This window comes from Podarcis erhardii, assembly GCF_964252035.2.
Source record: "Podarcis erhardii genome assembly, chromosome: 3".
NCBI lineage: Eukaryota > Metazoa > Chordata > Lepidosauria > Squamata > Lacertidae > Podarcis > Podarcis erhardii.
In genome coordinates, this window is record NC_138507.1 from 43,577,556 (window position 1) to 43,590,424 (window position 12,869).

The following is a 12,869-nucleotide window of genomic DNA, read 5'->3' on the forward strand; positions in this document are numbered from 1 at the left end:
TAACAAACTACAGTTCCCAGGATCCTTTGAGAGGAAGCCATGAATGGCATGGATATGACCAAAGCGTTAGGAGGTTTGCTGTGAGCTCTAGCCCTGATCCAAATACCCACAAAGTTTGTTTGATTTGTCCAAAGAAACAGGTGGTCAGGAGTTCCAGCCATGAAACTCCCATGTCCTATCTAGTATAGCTTTCATACTCGTTCTTCAGGAGGCACAATCGTGTGCTCTGCAGAAAGCAGTAGCATAAAAACCCTTCCTGAGTTTCTTAGACATAGTAAGCCTTGCTCTGTTATGCCTGAAAGGGGAATGCAAACACAAGTATGGGGCATGGCAGGGGGGTGCACATACTAGCCCTGTCCCCAACATGCTTCCCCCATGCATGTTGCGTGTAAAGGTATGAAGGGTATTTTTCATACGTGTTCACGTGAACATGCTTTGACATCTCTGTTTGGTTAGGACCCCTGTTCAATATGGGAAGGTCAGGGGTGGGGGAGCAGACAGGAACATTGGGGGCAGGGGCTACTTGTGTTTATATGCACAGTTCAGGCATAAAGTATGACATAATGTTGTGAGCTAGCTTTTTAGTTATTATGGGGTTTGAATCTTGTATTTTGCTCATCTGACAAGAGGGTAGATTGTGACTTATTTAAACAAAGACTGACTATGTGAACTCATGAAGGATTAGTGGAGCCTAGAGAAGGGATGTACTGAAAGAAGCATTTCTTAACTGTTCTTGATTTCTCCTCACATAACAGTAAAATCAGGTTGCACAATTAAGAAATTGGACTCTCTCTTTTTGTAAGGAAAGTGACAGGAGGGTGCACTGGAGACTGTAGGATAACAATTCATTGATGTGACATCATATAATAGCGTCTTTGCAAATTAATCAGAATGAATGCTGAATGAATTCATTCCAGAATGAATGTTGATGTGTATAACCTCCCTGCAAACTTTGTGCAAAGTAATCAAGATGAATGCTTAATGAACAAGTTGCCTGGAAGCAACCAAAGAAAGTAAATAGAAGTAAATAGGATACTAGTTTAGCACCTCAAGTCTAGGGATCAACTTAAGTTGTAGTGATGCAGTACTTGTGCCCAATGGCTGCGAGGCCAGGTCTATCTGGTAAGATGTGCGGGAGCATTAGACCTGGTGTCTGGGAGAAGTAAGGCCAGATCTATCCATTAATCTTGAGCTATTGCAGATGACATGGAAAAGGTTGACATGCCAGAAGCAAAAGGCAAACCAGATTGGTACAATGTACCGTATTTGCATGTCCAGCTATCCCACCAAGGACTGAGGGGTCAGTTGCTGTGCCCAGCCTTTGGTTTGTTCTCTAGAGCCATTATGAAACAACAGTCTGCGCCCATGCACTTGGCAGAACACCACTATGTTGAGCTGTTGCTCAATACATTACTTATGAAACAGGACCATTGCAATATTGAAACAAGTGGCATCATATTGCATGTTCCAACATGGGGAACCTGAGGGGACTTCTAGATGGGGCAAGGTTACTATTGTAAAAGGATAGTTCTGCTATTTGAAACTGCTAGTTGGTAACCTTTCTTTCTTTCTTTCTTTCTTTCTTTCTTTCTTTCTTTCTTTCTTTCTTTCTTTTTACAGTTTTGGGGTTTTCCTGGAATGGGCAAATCTGACAAGGGTTGGGGGGGAGAGATATGGGATGCCATTTTGATGCCAGAAACGTCATGTAGATGCTGTAAAAGAAAAATGCATGTGCAAGGTGTGCCTACCCCACAATAAACACCCATCTGAAACATAGCTGTCAAGTGTCCCTTATTTGAAGGGACAGTCCCTTATTCCAGCGCCATGTCCCGCTGCTGTCCCTTATTGATGGATGTCCCTTAAATGTCCCTTAAATGATGTCCCTTAAATTTCAAAGGAAGCGGCTCCTCTCTCTCCCTCCCTGCTGGCTAGGGAGGAGGGAGGCTCCAACTGTGTTGCTTGGCTGTGTTGCTCACCCAATAAGAAGTCTAAGAACGACTGGGGGGTGGAGCTTGCATGCCTTTGTGTGGCTAGTTAATGCAAGCAGAGGGTTTTTTTGAATGCTGGATGCCATTTTGTTGCATGTGCTGCTGCAAACTTTGCAGTGCAAAGGCAGGCCGGGGAGCCATCTTAAGTTGAGGCTGCATAGGCCTTGTGGTGCATGTGATTCAGATTCTATTCAGTTGAAACTCTGGTTACAAAGTTGGTTGGACAGTGTTCTCGAAGCTACCCAGCATGAGTTTGACCAGACTGCAGGAGGACAGGAAGACTGGAGTGCCTGGAACAGGTGAGGCTGCAGGTCCCTTATTTTGGCTGCTGGTCCCTTATTTTCAAGGCTGCTGGTCCCTTATCTGTAAGTTGACAGCTATGATCTGGAAGCACCCTCAATCGTAGGTATTTTAACCAATCAGAGAAAAACTTAGGTTTTTGTTCATGGTCCAGTTGCAGGAAAGGTAAAGGGGATCAGGTGTTTTTTTTTGTTGGGTTTTTTTTACAAGTGAATAGACAGCTTTACTGCTGGGCTTTGTTCATACATGTGGGGGAAAAACACTTCCACATTAGGTTATCCTCCCCAAAACCCAACCCACCAAAAACTGTTGGATTCCCTCTCCCCAAATTTCATCTGCGTTCTGCCCAATGCTGGGCATGGGCATAGCCAAGTAAATAAAATAAAGTAAATAAAAATACTTAAATAACTGACCAGTCGCATTGCGGACAGCTTAGTTGTGCCCTCCTCCCAACATAAGGCCTGTCCCCCTGTAACATAAACCCTGGCCTCAGGGCGCATTCGACTTTGAGAATTTTTGGTTTTAAGCACTGGCAATACTAGGACTGAAAAGGTCTAAAGAGGTGATGAGAAGGAAAAGAAATGTCCACAACTCCAGGATTCTGTGTTACAAGTGATAGTTACTTAATAAAGTGGAAGTTACAAGCACTTTTAAGAAACAATCGTTCTTAAATCCTGGTGCAATCAGCACTTCCCTATCAGGGAGAACATATTTTTTCAGTCTTCCAAAAGTGTAACTATGGTACAAATAGAACGTGAAGGTATTATTTTACTTTAATTAAATCACTACCTTAAAAGAAGTTATTGAATAATTTTCCCACTGTTAATCAGAAATAATATTAGGGTTGCTCTTGAGGCCTTTTCTGAATTAGCAAAGGATAGCTGCACATGAAAAGGGAACTGAAATTCTGAGGTGTGCTTCAATTTTGCACAAGGAACTGCACAATCTCTTGCAAGTTCTTTACAGTGACTCCAGTACTGCTGCCAAGCTTCTTTCTTCTGGATCCTATCCTGTGAGCCTAACTTTCAGTTTTGCACACCACAATGAAAGGGTGTTGCAAAAGGTGCTTGATGAGCGAATAACTTCAAATAGCTCAGTCAAGCAATGCAAGATGTACAGCAGAGGAAGGCAAAAAGTAAGCCAAATCATATAATCTTATCGATTTTATTTTTTCATAATCTCTGGAAGCAACACAATATTGACAACTATCTTTCTGAATGACATAAAACTTTCCTCCCCCACCCATCCCAGTTCTGATAAAAGTTGATAAATAAATCCAATGAGAGAGAGAGAGAGAGAGAGAGAGAGAGAGAATGAATGTGGGCGGGAGGAAAGACAGATGGACAGGTCCTCTCAGTAGAGATGGAGAGATGCATTAGGGTGAATTCAAGAAGCGGGAAGATGGTGACAGTGGAAAGATGCTTAGGTTGTGCAAGTGGTAGAAAGAATAAATTATCATCAGCATCTTTGATTTCTCAGGGCAGTTTACATAGATGATAGTTAAAAACACAAAACAACAGGTACATTTAGAAAAAGACTGAAACCCTAACAAGAGGACACTCATGGTAAAGACCCACTTGTCCAGCTGTGAAAGCCTGTTGGAACAAAAATGTCTCCACTTGTTTACAGAAAGTGCAGGAAGTGGGTGGTGGTAGCTTGTTGTATCTCAGCAGGATTGTCACCAAGTAGAAAATGTGGTACATAGGCTAGAGCAAGGATGGCAAAGCTGTGCCCTTCAGTTGTTAATGGGCTGCAGCTTCCATCATTCCTAACCATTTGCCATTCTGAGTGGGGCTGGTGGGAGTTCAAGTCCAACAATAATGTGTTGAAGGCTGCAGGTTTTCATTTCTGGGCTGGAGGAACAAGTAGTTTACCAAGTGCCATCACAGAGAAAAAATCACAAGGGGAAGAAGGAGTTAATAATAAACTCAACCTACAAAAAGTAAAAGGAAATGGGTATCACTTCTCCAGTCTTTCGTAGTGTATTTTTCTATTATCTTCTTGGCACCTGTTGAAGACCTTCCTTTCCCAACAATACTTTTAAGTGAAGATAATTTAAAATAAAAAATAAAAATCCCAGTCTGTATCTGTGTTAGACTTGAAATTCTTTTTTACTGTTTTTTACATATTTTTACTGTTGAATTGCTTTGGGATAATTCTATGAGAACCAACTCATAAGGGAAATAATAACTATCAGCAGTAGAGCAAAGAGCTAAGGACAGGGAAGATTAGTAGGTGTGACTGCTGTTAGAAATGATGCAGTAGGAAAATGCAGAGCAGAAAAAAGGAAGACGATAAAACAAGAGAGGTAGAAATAGATTAAATCTGGGTCACAGTGATTCTAGTGGCAGCACAGGAACTAAGTGGGGCTGCTCTGTGGCAGTGGGAGTCCCCCCCTCCACTTCACCTTCCTCCCCTTTGGCAGGCTTTCCAGCCTGTGCATGTAAAAGAATTCATTTCAGAACCCCTCTAGCCCTTCTTTAAGGCAAATCCCCATCCTTATCCCTATCCTAGCTTGAGCCAAGATTGTACGCAGGAAGTTACAATGGTGGAAAATTTTCATGATCACTGCAAAACAGCCTCCGTTCCAGTTACACCTTAGTTGTCACCCATTAACTGTTCTGCCTCACCCAGTCATTTATATAAGATGTCCACTTGTGGGTGCAGTAAAAGAAGAAAACTCAGTCAAAAGGAGACTCTGCTCCTGTTTGGAAATTCAGGAAGCTCTATTAGAAAAATAACTGGGTTGCCTCCGGACCATCAGTACTTTTTGCAATTCAAATTGCAAAAAGGAGGAATTCAACTGTATACCACAAGGTTAGATTTGAGCAAATAAAGTGGATCAGCGTGTTCTGACACATCAAATCCACCTTTATTTAAAGGACTTTTTGCAGTTAAGCAAGTGACAAGGAAATGCAAAGTGTGGGATAGAAGACTGATCAACAGGGAGCCATATAACCATAGTGGCAAGCAAATCAGAACGAATGCTCATTGGCATATAGCCTCCCCACAAATCAGAACAAATGCTCGATAAAGACTGTACATGGTATAACTTCCATGTAAGCTTTGTGCAAGCAGATCAGGCTATGCAAGCTCAATAAACATGTCATCTGGAGGAACTAAGGATCAGGGAAAAAAGTGATCTCTCATTGGTTGTGATGGCTGGGGTTGGTGGGTATTGGAGTCCAACAAGAACTGGAAGGGTAGAGGTTCCCCCCTCCTGAGACAGACAGTGGTGTGTGGGACACAATTTACAGAGCAGAAGAGGTGTTTGGGCAGAGGGTGCTGAACCACTTTGTGCCCCAACACAACCTGTCTTCTGATGTCACTTTTCCATCAGCCAGGCATGGATTATGATACTGAACCTACTTGAGAGACAACACTGCTATTTAAATGAGGAGGGAATTTTACTTAAGCCAAGGGTCATTAGCCTTTGTAGTAACATTGTTTAGTTATTTCACCACATCTGTACCATTCGTACCAACGTTATCCAAGGCCAAAAAAATCCTATACCTGGGAGTAAGTCCCATTGAACTTGGGGGAAGTGCTTCTGAGAAGGCAGTGCGCACACAAGGAAAATAAGATATTTAAGGTCCTAGAAATATGTATTGCCTTATTTCTCAGTGCTGGGAACATACAAACTCCAACAAAATTGGGACAGGGCAGATTAGATTCCCATAGGAGCACAGGCAGAAGGATCAGTTTCAAGACTGAGCCCACAGTGGAGTCTGGAAGAAGCAGATCTAGCAGTAATCCTGAGCAAGTAGCAAGAGCAAGAGACTGACAAGCAAAGGCAGTGTAATTCAAAAGGTCAATAATAGTAATCAGGAAGTAATGGTGACCAGAGATATATATATTTCAGGACCCTGGACAGGACCCTGAGATAAGACAACTCCAACATGTGCTGTGTAGGAACTGAGCTGTTCTATTGGCCCTGACTACCCTTCCCAGGACTCCTACAGGTTCAGCCCTCTGTCCTGGAGTCTGATACACTGCCATCTCTCCATTCTTTTTAATTGAGCACACTACCTTTTGTGGTGAACGTTCTCAGTGGCATTTGAGGCCCTTAAAGGCAATGATTCTGGCTTCATGATGGGGTCCAGCTTGGAAGCTGCAGTGACTGGTGGTCCTAGCTCAGGGGTCTCCAGTCCAAGCATGTCTGATTCTGAAGGTCTCTGCTTACTGGACTTGGTCTAGCACCTGTGGGTTGTGCTACTGCCTCTTCTGACCCTCCTGATTCATCCCCCCTCAAAATCAGTGTCCACGTTGGTGCTGGCCATCTAGATGATGATGGCAGGCACCTCTGCGCACTCAGGAACCTTGCCTTTGCATGTTTCCTTACTGCATGGTGAGCTTCCTACTCATTTACGCTTGTAGGCATACACTTGTTTCAGATGTTGAAACAAATAGCCATAAGTCAGAGACAGCCTGTTGCTGAGGTGCTTCCCTACCCCTACTTAAAGGCCAACCTTATCCCACTGATGGCTTTATATTGGTTTTAGTTGTTATCTCTATGCTGGATTTTCCATGTATATATATATATATATTTTGCTGGAATGGGCTGAAACATCTGGAGGGTACCAGGTTGGCAAAAGCTGTAAATAATAGTTGAATAGTTTTGGCGTCTTCTCATGGGAACACTAGCTAGAATGGGACAATTTAAGTACATCAAATTAGAATTAACTGAAGAAAAGCATCCTTATGGTGGGGCCATCCATGGAACTCATGGTTTTTCTAGAAACCAGAGACAAAGTTGAAAACAGCTGCAAAATAAAAATCTTTCAGGGCAAAACTGTGTTCGGTGGTGATGTTTTTTAAAATGTCACTATCAGGAAAGAAAAAGGCAAGGCCACAGTCATGATACATTGTTGTCAGTATAATTTGTTTCAAACTCAATATTGAAAGGAAACCAAAAGCAAAATTAGGAAGTATTGTACAGGCAGCTCCCATTTTGTGCACGTTCAATGTATCTACAATTGTGCATGTGCGCACAGTGTTTGGCACCAGAAAAGGGGAAGGGCGGGACAGGCTTACGCGCAATAACACTTGGAGGGCCACAGGTTTCCCATCCCTGCCCTAAGAAAATAAAAGTAGCTTTATTATATTAGGAAATGGAAAGTAGGTACCCTGTCTCCACCCTTTCCCAATCCCTTTTCCAGGGTCTGCGAGAACTTCCCAAAAGCAATGTCCTGATTTCAGTACATCAGGTATCAGTATCAGCACCACAGTATCAGCCAGTATCCTGCCCCCCCCCCACTCCAACAGAACATTCCCATTTCATGAAGGAATGCTTTTTATCAGTAAAAACAGCCTCCCTGTTGGAAGCCAAATCCTGATCTACCCTTAGTCTTCATGCATCATATTACGATGTACATATTTGGTTGATGATTTACAAATCTAAGCTTCCTAATTTTCTTTTGATGGGCCAGGCATATTTAGCAAGTCCCATACATGAGGTGTAGGTGTGGGTGTGAAACAAGTCTGCTAGAATTGTTTCAACCAGTACTTTATTCTGTGGAATATATAAGATTCTCATCTCTCTGTTTTTCTTATTTGTTTTCTTGCTCTGGACTGTTACTAGACAACCTATCTGTAATTTTTGATGTGCTCTTAGGTCCAGTTTGCCCAGTCTCCTGCAGAGCACGGGAGAAAGTACAAGCTGTCCCCTCCTGTGTCTAGTTTCTCTGCCCAGACTATATCAGGTGCATGTCATTCCAATATGCAACCAGTTAATAGAATCTTTCAGAACTCCTGGAATAAACACAGGGCACCTGATGAGTCCTTTATGTCTTGCCAATTGGCTGTTGGGCCAACAATTACTGCTTTCTTTCACAGACTTCTGTAGCTTTCCATTTCTTTTCTGTGCTCCCACATGCCATGGAAAACAATTTGAAATGGAAATTAGCGTGATTGAGATCGATGTCAGCTGCAGCATACACAAAAGTATGATTATTGGAAAGCATGAACCGGATCAGGCAATTTAAGCATCAATATATGTTCCAACATTTCAGAGGAGAACATAAGGACAGTGATTTATGTCCTTGAAGGCCTGTCCTAGGCCAGATGGTGGTGGTGTATGTGTTTGAAAAGCAAATATTAAGCAAATAACCACTAAATTATAACACACACCCTTTTCACATCATAGATCACTGCCTGACAGTGCAATATTAAACCTGCCTACCCAGAAGTAAGTCCTGTTGAATTCAATGAGGCTACTTCCAGGTAAGCAGCATTAGAACTGCACCCTAAGTGTCTTTGCCACACACGTTTCTGAAGGTTTTGCTCCACTCGCTTACATTAATCTATTTGGCAGTAAATATTAGCAAAGGTCACTTTTCTTTAGTATCTGTGGCAATTTATCAATTTAATCATTCAGCTGTGAATGGTATCTCCTTTACCTATTTAGATACCAGCCCTGAAAGCATTTCATAGGCTTGGATCCGAATATAATTTATGGGAGTTAATAGAAGAATAGTTATTCCCCTGTGTAGGCCTCTTCGGAGTGTCAGGGGTCCTTCCACTGCGAGATGATGGCTATGGCCTGCCCCCAAAGCCAGAGGTGTTACTGCTTCTGAATACCAGTTGCTAGAAGCCGCAGGGCGTGAGACTGCTCTCCTGCTCAGACCTTGCTTGCCAGTTTCCCACAGGCATCTGGTTGGCCATTGTGACAACAGGATGCTGGACTAGATGGGCCATTGGCCTGAAACAGCAGGCTCTTCTTGTGTGATCACATGTTCAAGAGGTTGCTACAGGAGGGGGCTATTGACCCTGACATCAGGCAGAGTTCTTCATATAGGTCAATTCCCTCTACCCCAAAACCCCCGAGCCCACCCCACACTGTTCAGGTTGTGCCCTCCTGGCCTTCTGGAGAGGCTTTCCATGGGGTGTAGAGGGGACTTTCCTTTCACAAACTTCCTTAAATTAACTTATCTTAGGATATAAATTATTAACATAAATATTGATACTGTAGTAATAGTTTTGAAACTGAACCGCTTGGCCTTCCTAAATCAGTGGAGTTATATTGCTTTAAAAATGTTAGATTCTCCCCACCAAAAACACGCTCAACTCTATTAATTATAATCATTTTCACAGCTTATGCTGAAATAATATGTAAAACTGGTTTTTAAAATTAAGAGACTTATGGCTATCTTACTTAGCATATGTCTTAGATAACAGTTTTTGTAATGAAAACTACAATGTCACAGTCTCTGATCTAATCTGCACAAGCACTTAACCTGCTCGCCCACAGTAAAATGGGCAACTGGCAGTTAATATTAGAAATACTGAACAGATAAAAATATATGGACCATCAGTATCCCTTCTGATCTCCAACAATTGTATGTTTTCTCCTTATTATATCAGCCCAAGAAAAATAACACATCCTCATTGTAGAAATAAGCAGATCAGGAATCTAGAGGGAATTTTATAACTTCTCCTATTTTTCCACAACAGTTTGCCATCTGATTTGACTTATTTCCGCTTCAAAACACTAATACAATATAAGTAAATATTAATAATTATAATGGGCATATACATAGAAAGTTGAATGCATGACACTCAAAGAAGATTATCATGGCAGTTTTAAACAACATACCTCTTTATGTGTTGGGTATGTATTCAAAATTTGAAACTGAAAAACATTAGAATCTGTCTGTAAATTTCTTGTAAAATATCTATATCTATATCTAGTCACAGTCCTTCAGTAACATCAACACATTGATTAAAATATTGTTTAATAAATGCCAGTTAAACTCCTCCTGCTTCTCTTCCCGAAAGCTAGAAAGCCATAGTAAATTGAATTTTCATTTGTTCATCTGGTATGTTGAGTTGTAAAAATGCACAACACTAAATGAAAAGGGAGCAACACAAAGCATTAAAAGCAAAGAACAGAAGATCTCTTGTACAAATGTGAGGCAGCTAGTTTGACCCATTACGGCCGTTTTGTTCATCTGAAATACTGCATCATCTCTCGCCCTGCAGATTGACAATTCAACTCACCTGCCTTTCTTGTACACTTCATGAATTTCTTTCCCTTGCCAGTGAGCTCTGCATTCTGTGGACAAAACCCATGCCCAAAACAGCAAGAAAATGCTAAACTGCATTTTATGAACAGTCAACATGATATCCTCTGGTCTTATGTCCGGAAATAGTCCACAAAAGAAGAAGAAAACCAAAATGAAGATCCTTTTTCTCTTTTTAAGACATTATCAGTCTGTTCATTATTGAAAGGATGTTTACTCATACGAAAAATCATCCCACAGTATTTAATCTGGACAGTGGGGAAAGCAATTTCCACTAAACCTATAAATCCCTCTACGTCAGATGGCAGGGATTTTCAAACAGTGTAGAATTCATGGATCTGCACAGAACAATTATTCTTTTTCACTTGAAACAGGCTATTGTACAAATTGGTTTAAAGTGAAGCATTTCAGGTATTTTAGAAAATGATATTTGTCATTCCCCTCTTGGAAAGCCAGGATTGTCCGGCTGTTCAGAGGCTGTCTAGCATAGCAGTTTAAACAGAAGGGAGGGTAACAGGAGCACCTGTTGAGATGTCTTTGTGTACCAGCACTGATTTTAACTAGCAGCCATTCTGAGGTGCATCATATACCATCACTTCATTTTTGCTGCTTTACTGTATGCGTGAAATATACTATTTTGATCTGGTAGCACTCCGTCCTTGTTGTGTATGGAGATGCCATTATTGATGTGCTTCAAGGAACGTGCAGGGCTTGTGGCTTATGCTTTATTGCTGACTGTGTGCCAGGGTGCCTGGATATAGGAAGCATCCAATTATAAGGTGATAAAAGGTCTGCACAGAGTGAATTTCAAATCATCTCCAGAGCTGGATATTTATAAGCTAATCGTGGCTTATTATTCTCATCTCAACAAAGTAGGAAATCTAATAGGAAAAGAAAGTGATAAAGAGTTTTCACAGGCTCGGGTAGTATTGTTGCCAGTATTTGGCAGTTCATGAAAAGGGTATGGATGCTAACAAAGGATTTAGAAAACTCAGCACTATTTGGGTGGGGATTCCCTCCCTGCTGTCAGTGCTGCCCATTCACTTGCCCCTCTCCGTTTGAGCCCAGTCCATGCACTGTCCAGAGGTAACAGACATGGAAAGAAGATGGTGCTGCTGCATTTCCTTGTTCCTGCTGCTGCTCACTTTGTTAAAGGGGACAAGTGAACAGACAATAACAGTAAGGAGGAGCATCAGCAGAGCCAGTGGGATCCAGGGGTTGGGAGTGGGCCTCCTTCTGGGGTGTGAACCGTGGCCCATGCCCAATAATGCTGACCTCTGATGCTAACCCCAAGATAGCTGAACCCGTTGTTCCTTTCCCAATAAGTCACAGAAAATTCCAAACCCCGGAGATGGAATACGCAGTGGAGGGGAGATCAGCATCCCAAACCTTACTGGTTGCATTTGCCATGGTGGAAAGGATGTTTGCAGCAACTCCAGACTGTCACAGTTGAAGGGCCCAGGTCTGTAGCAGCTTGCCTTCAAGGTGCCAGATTTTGGAAAGACAGGACCAACATTATCATATTAGTATTGCAAAGGCTGACACGTTGTGTTATCAGAGAAAGTGAGCCCCAAACACCACATTTTGCATGGTATTACAAATACAAACAACTATGCAGCAATGTAATTTGACTTCATTACACACCTTTTTCCCCCTTTTGTTGTTGTTGCTTGCATTTATATCCTACCCTTTTCTCCAAGGAACCCAAGGTGGCATACATGGTTATTCCTTCTTCATTTAATCCCCACAACAACCTGGAAGGTAGGTTCAGCTGAGAGGCAGTGACTGGCCCAAGGTTACCTAATGAGCTTCATAGTTGAGTGGGGATTTGAACCCTGGTCTTCCAGATCCTAGTCCAACACTCAAACCGAACTGGTTCCCCACAGGTCATTAAGAAGAACAATTGCATTGCACCTCGACACAATATAATAAGATATGGAGTGTTTAGCCCTACCATCAGATAACAGGTGACAGTTACCCAAGAGGCAGACAATGTTTCATCTATTTATTTCTGATATTATTTTTTTAAATAAAATCTAGGTATTTGTGCAACAGTTCAGTGGATCAGTCATCCATTTTCATGGTGGTTTCTGAATGAACACAACAATCTGATTACTGATATCACTGCCAGTCTTTCACCTTGGCTTTGGTACCATAGTCTCAATTGGTGAAAGTGAATTTCCAGGTACTGCTGCTGCATCTGATGATTGTTGCACCAATATGCAGATGACACCCAACTCTATCTCTGTTCCATCTGGACCAGGAGAGGCAATTGAGGTGATAGATTGGTACCCAGAGGCACTGATGGACTGGATGTGGGACAATAAATTGAAGCTGAATCCTGAAAAGACAGAGGTGTAATGGGTCCCAAGTCCAGGAAGTGGGGAAATGTCCTGCCCTGGGTGGGCTTGCACTTCCCTGTAAGGAGCAGGTCCACAGCCCTGGGGATGCTCAAGTATTCAACCTTAACTGGAGCCTTGTGTGTGTATATATGTGCATATGATGTTTCAAATGGCTCATGGAAAGTGATTCATAAATGAAATAAAAAACCATGATCGAA

At 42.0% G+C, this 12,869-nt stretch overlaps 1 protein-coding gene across 1 annotated transcript in view; it reads right to left on the reverse strand.

Moving 5' to 3' along the window:
* GABRR1 (gamma-aminobutyric acid type A receptor subunit rho1) overlaps positions 1–10,504 on the reverse strand; it is a 30,093-nt gene extending 19,589 nt beyond the window's left edge. The window contains exon 1 of the mRNA XM_081857208.1: positions 10,287–10,504. Coding sequence (XP_081713334.1) covers positions 10,287–10,408 — 122 coding nt within the window. The 5' untranslated portion in view covers positions 10,409–10,504. The remainder of the gene's footprint in view (positions 1–10,286) is intronic.
* Positions 10,505–12,869: the final 2,365 nt, after the last annotated feature.